Source organism: Ochlerotatus camptorhynchus, unplaced genomic scaffold (assembly GCF_037179485.1).
Source record: "Ochlerotatus camptorhynchus isolate MF236.1 unplaced genomic scaffold, CSIRO-AGI_Acam_v1.1 ptg000112l, whole genome shotgun sequence".
NCBI lineage: Eukaryota > Metazoa > Arthropoda > Insecta > Diptera > Culicidae > Ochlerotatus > Ochlerotatus camptorhynchus.
Genome location: NW_027040602.1, coordinates 1,321,159 through 1,333,805, shown reverse-complemented (window position 1 = coordinate 1,333,805; position 12,647 = coordinate 1,321,159). Strand labels below are relative to the sequence as shown.

The window sequence follows — 12,647 nt, the reverse complement described above, 5'->3', positions numbered from 1 at the left end:
GGTTCCACTGTTAATGCAGATTACGAATATGCATTTACCTCAATACCCTTAAAGAGCCCAATTGGTGCTTGTACAAAGTTCTCTCGTTTTTTGCTTTGACCTTTTACATACTTAATATGTGTACACATAAAGTCCACACATACTATTCATTTGACATATACATTTCATGTGTACTTCTGAGTGGAATCTCCCTAATAAAAAATTACCATAAACGAACGATAACCCAAATGATGGAACTATTCCACAAATGGTTTGGATGATACCCAGAACACGTCGTTAAGCAAATTAACCATAACATTTTTATTAGGGCTGTTTAGTTAAAATTTAGAGCATGCTTTTTCAACAAACTGTCCGTATATTAATTTCCACCAGTGTATCTGGAAAAACCGAGGTAGAACTGGTTGCACTGCCTTTGCTTGCGCGTGGGCGCGTCTCAATGAGATGTATACAGGTGAGGAAATGATCGTAAAATGGTATTCGTGTGGTGCAAAATATTTTATAGTGTTTGTGAAGCATACCTTGCGTGACGTCAAACTCCACTTTTTTCATGCCAATTTTTTAGGAGTTTTTCGTCATCACCGATTGTTTACCTCTTTTTTGCTACTAATACCAACAAATACCCTCTTGTGCCACACCTGTATATACCTCATTGGGCGCGTCTGGTACCCGAGGGGTGATTTGGCGCATGATCAGATGTTTTGCATATAAACATATTTTGACAGTTGTGTTGCAGCGCAAAAAACGCAAGCATTCACAATATCATGTTGCGTGGTATACATTTTTCACTTTACTTCTGCAATATTTTTCGAATGTAGAAGCTTTCTCTACGTGGGTTTTCAAATTTGTTTCGTATACGTGTCGATGTTAATTTGTAACTAGTGTCCAGGTGATTTCAATAATAAATCAAGCAGCTGTGTTGATTAGCAGATGGAAAGCGAAGGAGGAACGAAGAAGAGAAGCAGATTTTTCCTCAAGGAACCACTAAAGGTAGGCAGAAGGGCAGAAGTGCCTGGTTCTGTGGTGGAAGTGTTAGCGTGTCATCAGCTCGAGGGAATACGGTTCATCCATCGGGGTCTGAAACAGGTTAGTACTTGTTGTTCTTTGGGGGAGGTCATCAATATACTTTCATGGCTACGCAATTTCTTTTTCGCAGAACAAAGGGGTAATCTTAAACGATGAATCAGGATTGGGTAAGACACACCAGGTAGTCGGTTACTTATCGGCTACGGTTGGCACAGCTGATAAGGGTGCAATCGTGTGCAGCAGTTTAGAGCGTATACATCACTGGTTGTATCATTTGGAGCTGCTCACTGAACTTACGACTGTGGTTCTCGAAGATGTTGATAGTGGTGAGTCGACTTTGTAATTCAAATGAAACTACCATTACATAACATTAATGTATCAATATTTTGCTTTCAGATCACTTATCAGGAAATCATCAGATTATTTTGGCCACGTTTGAAAGTTTTGAAAAGCAATCTGATTCGCTTCTATCGAAGGAAAAGGAAATCAAACTTTTAGTTATTGACGAAACCAAAAATGAGCACTGCGAAATATCATTACTGACCCTGATTTCGAAATTTACCACCACTGCAAAGCTTTTCCTAACTACTCAAAACATATTGGACGATTTGGTTCGTCTTTCCTTGAGGCTAAAACTCTGCCACCTGCAGTTCCATGGAGAAACATTAAAAGAATTACTTGAAGGTGGCAACGCCAACAAGCCGCTGTCAAAGTCACGCAAGTTAAAGTTATTCTTCTTGACCCGAAGCGTGCTGCTCAGAAGATATCGATCTCATCACAAAAACATTCTTCCATTGATAGAGGATAGTGAATTTAGGTTCTGTTTTGCTGCATGGAAGATCGCCAACGGAATGGAAGGTTGTCAGAGTCAAGTTCTGCTGGAAGATTCCCAAATTTTGGTGGATCAAAGTATTGTACCAGAAGTAATAGAAAGTACCAGCGGACTGATGTTCAACCCGGAATTAGGTGAAAATGATACGGTTTGTGATACCAGTTTGAATATGGCAATAGTTGGCGAAGCGGAAAGTTCTGGAATTGGGAGGGATTTGTCGCATGACACTGATGACGGAAATAATCGTTCTGCTGCAACCGTTGCTTACAAGGGGAGCGAGCCTTTGTTTGACTGCGAGCAGAGCACGGAGGAAATGCCTAAATTAGTGTTGGAAAGCTCTGACTCGGAAACCAAATCTCCTGTTGATAAAGTTAGAAAGTCGCCTTTAGCAAAGGTGTCAGGTAATGTTTCTTTAGCATTTTGCAATAACTGTTAGACAATTGTACAATTCCATATTTTTTTTATTTTAGAATCCGAAATGACTCAATCCAAAACACGTAACATAGAAGTACCTGAAACCGAACGCTCATCACCAGCCACAGAGCATCAAACCGATTCGGAAGGATATCTCGAATTTGGTCAAGCGTTGGTCCAGCCCAGCTCCCAATCGGAAAGCTCGTCGGAAACCTTAGTTCGTAAATCAGCCACAGTTCTCGCGGATGACAAATACAACTTTCCAATCGACCGATTACTTCGATGGAAATCTCCTTCATCGTCATCAACGGATCTCGAAGTTCTATCCAAGGAAAGTGTCCTTCCTAACCAACCTATTTTGGTATCCAGTTCCAGCTCAAATGGACGAGAAAAGTCTCCGGATTTATTCAGCGACACGGACGAAGAAGCTGACGAAACTGTCAAACTCGGTACTCAAGACGATTCTCTTATGAATCTTCTGCTCAAAAGTCCAGTCAACTTGGAGACAACTTCCAAACCGGACGTCCCGAAACCGTTGCCAAAGTTTCTCCGAGCCAAAGTAAGCACACCCATTTCTAAACTACTCCACGGCTCGCTACACGAAGAACCGGATCTCTCGGTGGAACGCTCTTCCTCTAACGACATATTTGCCGATCTATCCGTTAAAAATCGGGATCCCAATCGGACAGACGTGTTCGAAATCACCGACAACAACGCCTTCGGTAATCGTATCCAGGTGCACGCCGAAAGTGACAGCATGTCCCCGTTACGGGATTCTGACGATGTACAGTTTGTTAGTGTCCTGCGTGGGCCCGACAATCAGATTGAAATCGTAGACCTGGACACGGAAGTGTGTACTCCGAAAAGTCAAAATGGCGCCCCACCAAATAGAGCTAAGAGAACACCCTCGTCAAAAGAATCCCTGTTTTCCACACCGCGAGGATGGCTTACGAAAGGCAATCGTTCATCTGACAGCGAGGCGTCTCCTAGGACACCAACTACAGGGCGGAAATCTTCCTCTACGGAAAGGGCCAAGAGCACCGGTAGACGGTCTACCGGAAGCAGCAACGTCAAGCGTAAGAAACTGGAAAATTGGTTCCGCGATGATGACGATGATGACTTCGAAGATCGTCAACGGGTTTCGACGAGTGTGAATCGGAGGAAATCCGCTCCCAGCAGTAGTGCGGGGTGCGTTAAAAGGATCTCGCCCAGGAAGAAGTGTTTTCAGGACCGGATCTATCAGAGGTATAATCAAATATTGGTGTCACCTAGCGGAGTTGATAGCGATTTCGAGTGAGTGTACCTATTGCTTTTATTTTTAAAAGAAATGACAAAATTTTAATATTCCTTTTTGTTGTGGAAATGTACTGTTATGTTGAGTATTATTTACTTAAATATATGATAAAAAAAATTTCGTGGATAAATCGCGGAATCCTTATTTGAGTAGAAAGAAACTTGCCTATATATAATACCTATAATATTAGGATCTTTATAGGCTGTCTACCACGTGGATAGCGATCGGGTTGGAAAATTCCTCGTTTCATTTTTTTATGAATAATGTCCATGCAGATGTCTAAAACCTTTCACAAGGTATGGGGGCAAACCAGCCTCAGGCTGAAAGTCTTCTTAATAAAGATAAATCAATCAATCAACCTTTCACAAGCTGTCCACGTGCCTTATGGACAGCTCCTTAAGCCAATTAGTCCAATGATGCTTCTGGTGTATTTGATCGGCTTATTTACTAACTTAAGGCCCGTTTCTATCTGATTTCTTGGTCTGATTTTGACCGCTGCCATAATACAAAATTTGATCGATTTTACTTTCGACACACTTTGTCGTACCCCCCTGTTTGCTTGTGTTCACACTGTACATGTCGAAAGAACTGTCAATTTAGATTTCTAAAAAAAAAAACCGTATCAGGAATCAAAAGTAAATACTTCCATAATGAAATTGCTCTAGCTTCGGCAGGCGTAGTTGCTTTTATTATTTTAAATAAAATGGGAAGGAGAACGTGAACTTTGTCGAGTAGGAAATTGTTGCTCATCTTGTCCTTCAAGAACTATTATATGAGCATGAGCATGAGCATGATTGATCGCCCACGGTTGCTACTCTGTTATTGCCAGACCAGCTGTAATTACACAGAGAACCAATAGACGATGCTTGGGACTAGCAATCATCCTCAATGTGTAAAAACTGGTGATCGCGAATTAGGCAATACCAGCGCCAGCCGCGCCTGAACGCAGGTCAAGAAAGGAATGGGTAGGAATGTGTTGACGTGACACTCGCTTTGATGGAAGCCGAGGAGTCCTCTGCACTTCCACGAGGAATCACAGGGATGTTGGGTAAGAGGGTTGGGTTTGCAGCAGGGTTCGTTTTGGTAAAGGATAAGCTGAATTGATTTCCTAACAATTATATAAAGCGAAGGAGCTTGGGATTCAGTAAGCAAAAACGTTTGCCACTAGGCAGACGAGGTCCTTTTTAATAATGGAGTTGCTGTTATTACCATGTAGTCATGTTAACAAATAAAACGATTGACGAATCTTGGATGTGGATGGGCTTGAGATTAGACTCATGATGTTCTGCTCAGTAAGCAAAACCGGTTGCTCTAAGGCCACCGAGCCCCTCATATCACAAATATCGCTAAAGATCAGCGAACTTTCCTGAAGTTCTGTAAATTTCTCTTAAATTCCAAGAAACTTAATAAAATTCTGAATTTTTTTTTAAACATCTGTAGGGTTTTCAGTAGATTAAACATTTACCATCTGAATTTTCTGAAGCTCCTAAAACAAATCTGTAAAGTTTTCTGAAGTACTGCATTTCAGCTCTGAAGATCTACGAACTGCCCTCAAGTTCAATAATTCTCAGTAGATCTACGAACTTGTCTAAAGTACTATAATTTTGTGTTTGGATTCTTCGCCTTCCATAAAGTTCTGCAGATTTATCTGAATTTCTTTGAAATTCCCCAAAGCTCTACAAATTATCTAAAAATATTTGAGCTTCGCTGGAGTTTCAAAAATTCCTCTGAAGATTTTCGAATTTCTCTGAAGTTGTGTAAATACTTCTAAAGATCGGCGAACGTTCCCGAAGTTTTGCAAATTTTTCTATGAATGTACGAACTTCTGGAAGTCCTACCGACTTCGTTTAAGGCCTACGGACTTCTCTGAATTCTTCAGATCTATCTATTTGCAACTCCCATGGAGTTCGGCAAAATCTTGGACTTTCGTACTTCGCTGAGATTTGTTTTTGGATATGAAGTACTTTTCTGAAATTTTACGAATTTTTCTGAACCACTGAAAGTCTCTGAAAATCCGCAAAATTTCTTGCAGTTCTGCAGATTTCTTTTAATATCTAGTCTTCTGAATTTTTGCAAATACCTTTAAAGTTCTGTAAAGTTGTCTGAAGCTCCGTAGTTCTATTCTCAAGATCTACGAATTACCTTGAGACTCAATAAATTTCTCAGTAGATCTGCAAACTTCTCTGAAGTTTGGTTAATTCTTCTGTAGGCTCTCGGGCTACCCTGAAGATCTGAAAATTTCCCTCGAAATCTTCTTAATTACATAAAGTTCTCAAAATTTATCTGAAAATATTCGAGCTTCCGTCTCTCAAGATCTACAAATTTCCCTGAAATCGTATAAATATTTAAAAACAAAAATCGTTGTACTTCCCTGCAAATTTCACTGAAGAGCTATTAAAATTTCCGAGATTCTAAAAATTATTTATTTATTTATTAATTCTAAAAATTATTTATTTATTTATTTGTTTATTTATTTATTTATTTATTTATTTCTTTAATTACTTACTTACTTATTTACTTACTTACTTACTTACTTACTTACTTACTTACTTACTTACTTATTTATTTACTTACTTACTTACTTACTTACTTACTTACTTACTTACTTACTTACTTATTTACTTACTTACTTACTTACTTACTTACTTACTTACTTACTTACTTACTTACTTACTTACTTACTTACTTACTTACTTACTTACTTACTTACTTACTTACTTACTTACTTACTTACTTACTTACTTACTTACTTACTTACTTACTTACTTACTTACTTACTTACTTACTTACTTACTTACTTACTTACTTACTTACTTACTTACTTACTTACTTACTTACTTACTTACTTACTTACTTACTTACTTACTTACTTACTTACTTACTTACTTACTTACTTACTTACTTATTTATTTACTTACTTACTTACTTACTTACTTACTTACTTACTTACTTACTTACTTACTTACTTACTTACTTACTTACTTACTTACTTACTTACTTACTTACTTACTTACTTACTTACTTACTTACTTACTTACTTACTTACTTACTTACTTACTTACTTACTTACTTACTTACTTACTTACTTACTTACTTACTTACTTACTTACTTACTTACTTACTTACTTACTTACTTACTTACTTACTTACTTACTTACTTACTTACTTACTTACTTACTTACTTACTTACTTACTTACTTACTTACTTACTTACTTACTTACTTACTTATTTATTTACTTACTTACTTACTTACTTACTTACTTACTTACTTACTTACTTACTTACTTACTTACTTACTTACTTACTTACTTACTTACTTACTTACTTACTTATTTACTTACTTACTTACTTACTTACTTACTTACTTACTTACTTACTTACTTACTTACTTACTTACTTACTTACTTACTTACTTACTTACTTACTTACTTACTTACTTACTTACTTACTTACTTACTTACTTACTTACTTACTTACTTACTTACTTACTTACTTACTTACTTACTTACTTACTTACTTACTTACTTACTTACTTACTTACTTACTTACTTACTTACTTACTTACTTACTTACTTACTTACTTACTTACTTACTTACTTACTTACTTACTTATTTATTTACTTACTTACTTACTTACTTACTTACTTACTTACTTACTTACTTACTTACTTACTTACTTACTTACTTACTTACTTACTTACTTACTTACTTACTTACTTACTTACTTACTTACTTACTTACTTACTTACTTACTTACTTACTTACTTACTTACTTACTTACTTACTTACTTACTTACTTACTTACTTACTTACTTACTTACTTACTTATTTATTTACTTACTTACTTACTTACTTACTTACTTACTTACTTACTTACTTACTTACTTACTTACTTACTTACTTACTTACTTACTTACTTACTTACTTACTTACTTACTTACTTACTTACTTACTTACTTACTTACTTACTTACTTACTTACTTACTTACTTACTTACTTATTTACTTACTTACTTACTTACTTACTTACTTACTTACTTATTTATTTACTTACTTACTTACTTACTTACTTACTTACTTACTTACTTACTTATTTACTTACTTACTTACTTACTTACTTACTTACTTACTTACTTACTTACTTACTTACTTACTTACTTACTTACTTACTTACTTACTTACTTACTACTTTACGGCAGTATGAAAAATTAATACAAGTTGAAAATCTGGGTTGAGCAGAGGGCCATTAATGCACCTGCTTTGCCTAACCCGTAGGCAAAAAAGTGCGCGCTTGACTTGCTCATATACTGTCTGCGGCTGTGGAATAGTACTAGCGACGTTTCATCACTACCTAAAGCCCCACGTTAACGGCGCCGGTGGTGTAGTGGTAAGCGTGATTACCTCTCAGGGAGTAAAGCCGTTGGTCCCCGGTTCATTAGTTGATGGGTCGATAGGTAGGGTCCAGGTGTGGGAGCTGCCTTCCTGGCGTCGGTAGCATTGGTCCTCAGCACGGGAAACTAGATCGACGGAAAACAAATTAAGGAAAAAAAAAGCCCCATGCACGTTGCCGAAAGCATTTCCAGTCGATGGTGTGGGATAATGCAAATCAAGAGCAAATTTTCATTACGTCGAATGTAACAAAGGTAAACAAAGTCGAGCTATCAGTGTCAATCGATTCTCCTGCTATTACACTATATACTGTCCGAATATAGGATCATATCCCATTTTTAAATTTATTTACCAGTCGAATTGCTTTTTGACGTTATCACCTTCCGATCAAAATAGTTTTCGATGTTACTTAAGTCACCCGATTTCTATGGAGATGCCGTTTGCCTTAAGTAACAGCACTGAGAAACCCGTGAAAAGTGTACTTTCGTCGTTTCGCTTTCTCATTATTAAAGTGAATAAATCGAACTGTTTGTTGCTAAGATGATTTCGGTGGTCCTAAAATGATGAATGGGCTGCACGTAAGGAGACGTAATTGATAATTCTCCCGAATATCCTGGTAAATACACTTTGACTTAAGTAACAATAGGGGCCACCAAACGACGTATAATAACTTTTGACTCAAAAACCAATATTTCTTAGCATGAAAGCTAGCGATTTGCCTTTGTATGATTAAAACCCGGCTAAATATGTTAAACATTGCTATCACAATGAGATTATATGTGTTTAATTGGAAATAGGAATAACTTTTCGGTCATGAAAACAAAACTTTATTTTTCTCGGATCGGTGCGAATGTTACTTACGACATAATGAAAATTTGCTCTTGAAATATTCTTTACCCAACTATAGGCCTTTTTAATAGAAACTAAACGATCGATTCAACGTCTGGTGGTGAATAGGAGAACGTCAAAAAGACTGTTGTGAGCATAAATTTTTGCCTTGAGACATAGGAAGCGGAACACTTTTTTATTGATTCATCTGAGATGCTGCAAAACTTAATCTACTGTCGAAAAATTTAATTCTGTAACGTTTTTGAAAAGATCCTGCTGATGTTCAGGAATATTTTTGTTGAAAAAAATGGAAAATTAGAAAAGTGCCTTAGTGGTTATGATCTTCCGGATTTCTTGTGTGTGAATAGTTAAGGTGCAAATCAGTTCAGATTTGTGGATAATCGTACAATAAGACAATTACCGATGGGAATTGGCAAGATTTTGAATAAAAATGCTGTTATTTGCGTTGGGGAAAATACTTATTCTGATGTAAACAAACGGTTTGGTTGACGTTTCTTCTCGAACTCGCGTGGCGCACTCTACATTGGTGGTGCATTAAAAAGGCGTATTGTGTTGCTCCTCGCGTCATGGCCAACTTAGTCATCTCAGAGAGAAAGCAGTAGGGTGGTTGTTGCGTGCTGTGCCATCATCAGCATTGTTGACGGTTACTCCCGCCTTGAGTTGTTATATATTCAAAGTGTATTTATGTTACTTCATACACGAAGTTTGCGATTTTCAGAGTTGGTTGGAAGACTCTAGCTAACAAATTAGCGCACAAAAGCTTCATTTTAGGTAGCATTTCCAACCAACTCTGAGAAAAAAAATAATGGGCATCCTTCAAGTAATCGGACCATCAATACAAAATATGAAAAATCCCAAAACTTTAAATAAGTTCTCTGGACTTCCCTAATGATCTCAGAACAATGTTGAAGTTTTCGGAAATTACCTGCTTTTCTAGTTAATTTAATTGAACTGAACTGATGATCTTTGATCTTCTCCTAGGGGCAAGACGGTTGCACTCAGAGTTTCACAGCTTGTAAATTTGAGTAACTCATAATTACTCAAAAGTGATAAAAGTAGTCTAGCCCCTCCCCTTGGCTAGTTTTTGCACCTTGCTGTTGGTGGGCGGGCTTAATTTCATGCTAGTGGAGTGTTGAAGACGGTAGGTTTATGGCCGGCGTTGCTGGCTCATGCCGCGATAGAATGGTGTCATGGGCGGGTAATGAGGATAACTAAGCTTCCCCTCTCTGATGAACCACTGCATGAGAAAACCAAAGATCTGGTCCAGCAGTGATAGTATCACACTTGTTACTCCTCTGATTGAGAGCCGCGTCGTAGTACGCTTAAGTATAGGCACTGACGTTGGGTGTAATACTGGCGGGTTTTGCCGCAAATCACTCTTATTTTATTTATTTTTACGCAAATAGATTTATTTGGGTTTGCAAGGGAATTATACTATTGAAATATTTCAGAAAGTGCCCAACGGTGCTCCTTCTACTTGCGTGACAAGCTTTCATTGTTGTTTTCATTGAAGTATTACTCAGGGAACAATGTTAAACATCATTTTTGTACATGGTATTGTAACTTATCTTATATGTGCTTCATTTTGATTTGGGATAAATGTTTGAATTATGGCTCGGGATTTCCACTGTGGCGTGCTTCTATTGTGATATATCCATACGTAATTTTGTGGGACGACATAGTGGAAACGTGTGAGCGTAGTTGGAGCATATACCCTATATAATTTAAAATCAGCTAGGAAACTAACTTCAAAATGAAGCATTTTAGTCACTTCAAGGTGTCACCTGGGTCGAACTAAGATCAGGCTTCCAAAAAGTACAGCCTCCTCGCGACAGTTGGTTTATACCTGAATTGACAGTTGCTTTGTGTGCTTTACTACCGCTTGCTACCGTACGTTCAGATCTGAATTCGAAGTGTATTGGCAACAGCGCACGCACGAACGAATGAAAGCTGTATTAGAACAGTCGCATCTATACCCGCTTTGCTAAAATCATCGTGCTTGGAACGTAGTGAACCGAATGGGCTGTATTTATGCATTTTTTTATGACCAGGTTCTCAATGTTTCTGTCGTCATAACAGCCTTCACAAACCGACGACATCCCTCAGCTTACCCAAGTGGCTGTCACGAAAAGGCTGTCACGAGACATTATATACAATTGATATACGGCAGTGGAGTATGGAAGAAACCCAGAAGAATGATCCCGAACAGATATGTCGGCCCGATGTTGGATCAATGTAAGGTCATTTTATGGTCGACGTCGGCCAAATGTCGGGTCGATGTCGGGTCAATTCTGTGTTTATGTCAGGTCAATGTCGGGCCAACATCGGGTTGGGGTTTGGTAGAAGTCAGGTAGGCTTATATTTTTCGCCGGAGACCGTGCGTTAAAAAAAAAATATCGGATGAAAATTTTGCAATGGGCAGCACGAACGTGATAGCAACCGAACGAGCTCCGGCGCCACACTGGTAGTGTAGTAGCAGTTTTACGACATACAAACAAAATTTCAAAGACAGCAGCAACGAATCGGCAGTTTGACGGACTGCTTGTTGTATGTACGAGGAAAGTTACGAATGACCATCCGAGGCTGTCATAGCCGAACGAACAAAATACATGACTAAGAACAAGCTGTCGTGAACAGCACAAGACGGCAACGTTGCATGTCGTATAAAAGCCTCACTGTGGGCTGTCGCTTATAGCTCAATCTCAAGGCTGTCGTAGGAAAAAGAAAGCGACAGCCGTTGGAATACTGTCATGAGGCGGTACTTTTGGTATGCCTGACTAAGATATAATAAATAGTTATAGGCCAAAATCAAAAGTACTTGAAACACGTTTAACTTTAGATTACAAGCACAAGTGATTGATTAGGTGAATTAGAGCTTTTAATAATTTATTTAATTAGACTAATGAGATATCATAATCATCAAATGAACTTAAATAAGCAACTTCAGAAAGTCTAATGACATTAAGTAAATTAACAAAAAAATTAGGATGCGGGGGTCCGCTTAGGGAGGCAACTAACCTTTAAAGTTATATAATAATTTTTTTTCTATTTAGTCTTGAACTTCAATAAGAAACGCAAGCAGACCAATAACAAGCAGCATTAACGAGGAGAGGAATAGTTTAGGAAATAAGTAAAAGTAGAGGTATGTGACAATTAATAACTTTTAATCTTTTGTAGGTATTGTTTTCCCCGGCGTTCATTGTACTCGACTACTATATTATTCTCTCAATACGCGAAATCTCTGATATATATGGTTAAAGTATTTGAGTTAACTTATTTCTTAGTGTTCAAGTAATCACATTTGTAAACAACAGTCAATGTTAATCTATGAACTAAATCCTACGTGACTGAAAAATAGATCTTTCCTTATGTTGTATTGATGCATGTTTAACTTCTCGCGGCTGTCGGAATCAACGCGCCTACGTCTACGGAGCTTACGCAGAAGTAATCCGCAATTCGGTAGAGCTTACCAAAAGTTTTTTTTTTGTTTTTTTTTCAGCTTATGTAGTTTAGAATTTGTTTGGTACGTTCGCGAAATTTTGAAATGATTGATACGTGCGGTAAAATAACAAAATTGAAACCAAGCTCAAAAGTAAAATAAGTAGAATATCTAGGGAGGAAACCAAAATTAATCAACTTGCCAACATGGACTATCACATTTATTTTTGTGGCACTCTTTAAATGATAAGCATTTTTTCTCGCTTCGGTTGTCTCGCACGGCTTTCGGAATTCGCGCGTTTTTCGTAACTTACATAATTTAGATATTTAACGGCGCCGGTGGTGTAGTGGTAAGCGTGATTGCCTCTCACCCCAGCAGGCCTGGGTTCAATCCCAGTCGGCGCCGCC

The 12,647-nt window shown here is 37.7% G+C and overlaps 1 protein-coding gene across 1 annotated transcript; it reads left to right on the top strand.

Moving 5' to 3' along the window:
• Positions 1-768: 768 nt before the first annotated feature.
• SuUR (Suppressor of Under-Replication) lies at positions 769-3,663 on the top strand. The gene is made up of 4 exons (XM_065219806.1): positions 769-1,083; positions 1,154-1,349; positions 1,420-2,256; positions 2,326-3,663. The coding sequence occupies exons 1-4, from the start codon at positions 928-930 to the stop codon at positions 3,564-3,566; spliced, it is 2,430 nt and encodes an 809-aa protein (XP_065075878.1). The 5' UTR covers positions 769-927; the 3' UTR covers positions 3,567-3,663.
• Positions 3,664-12,647: the final 8,984 nt, after the last annotated feature.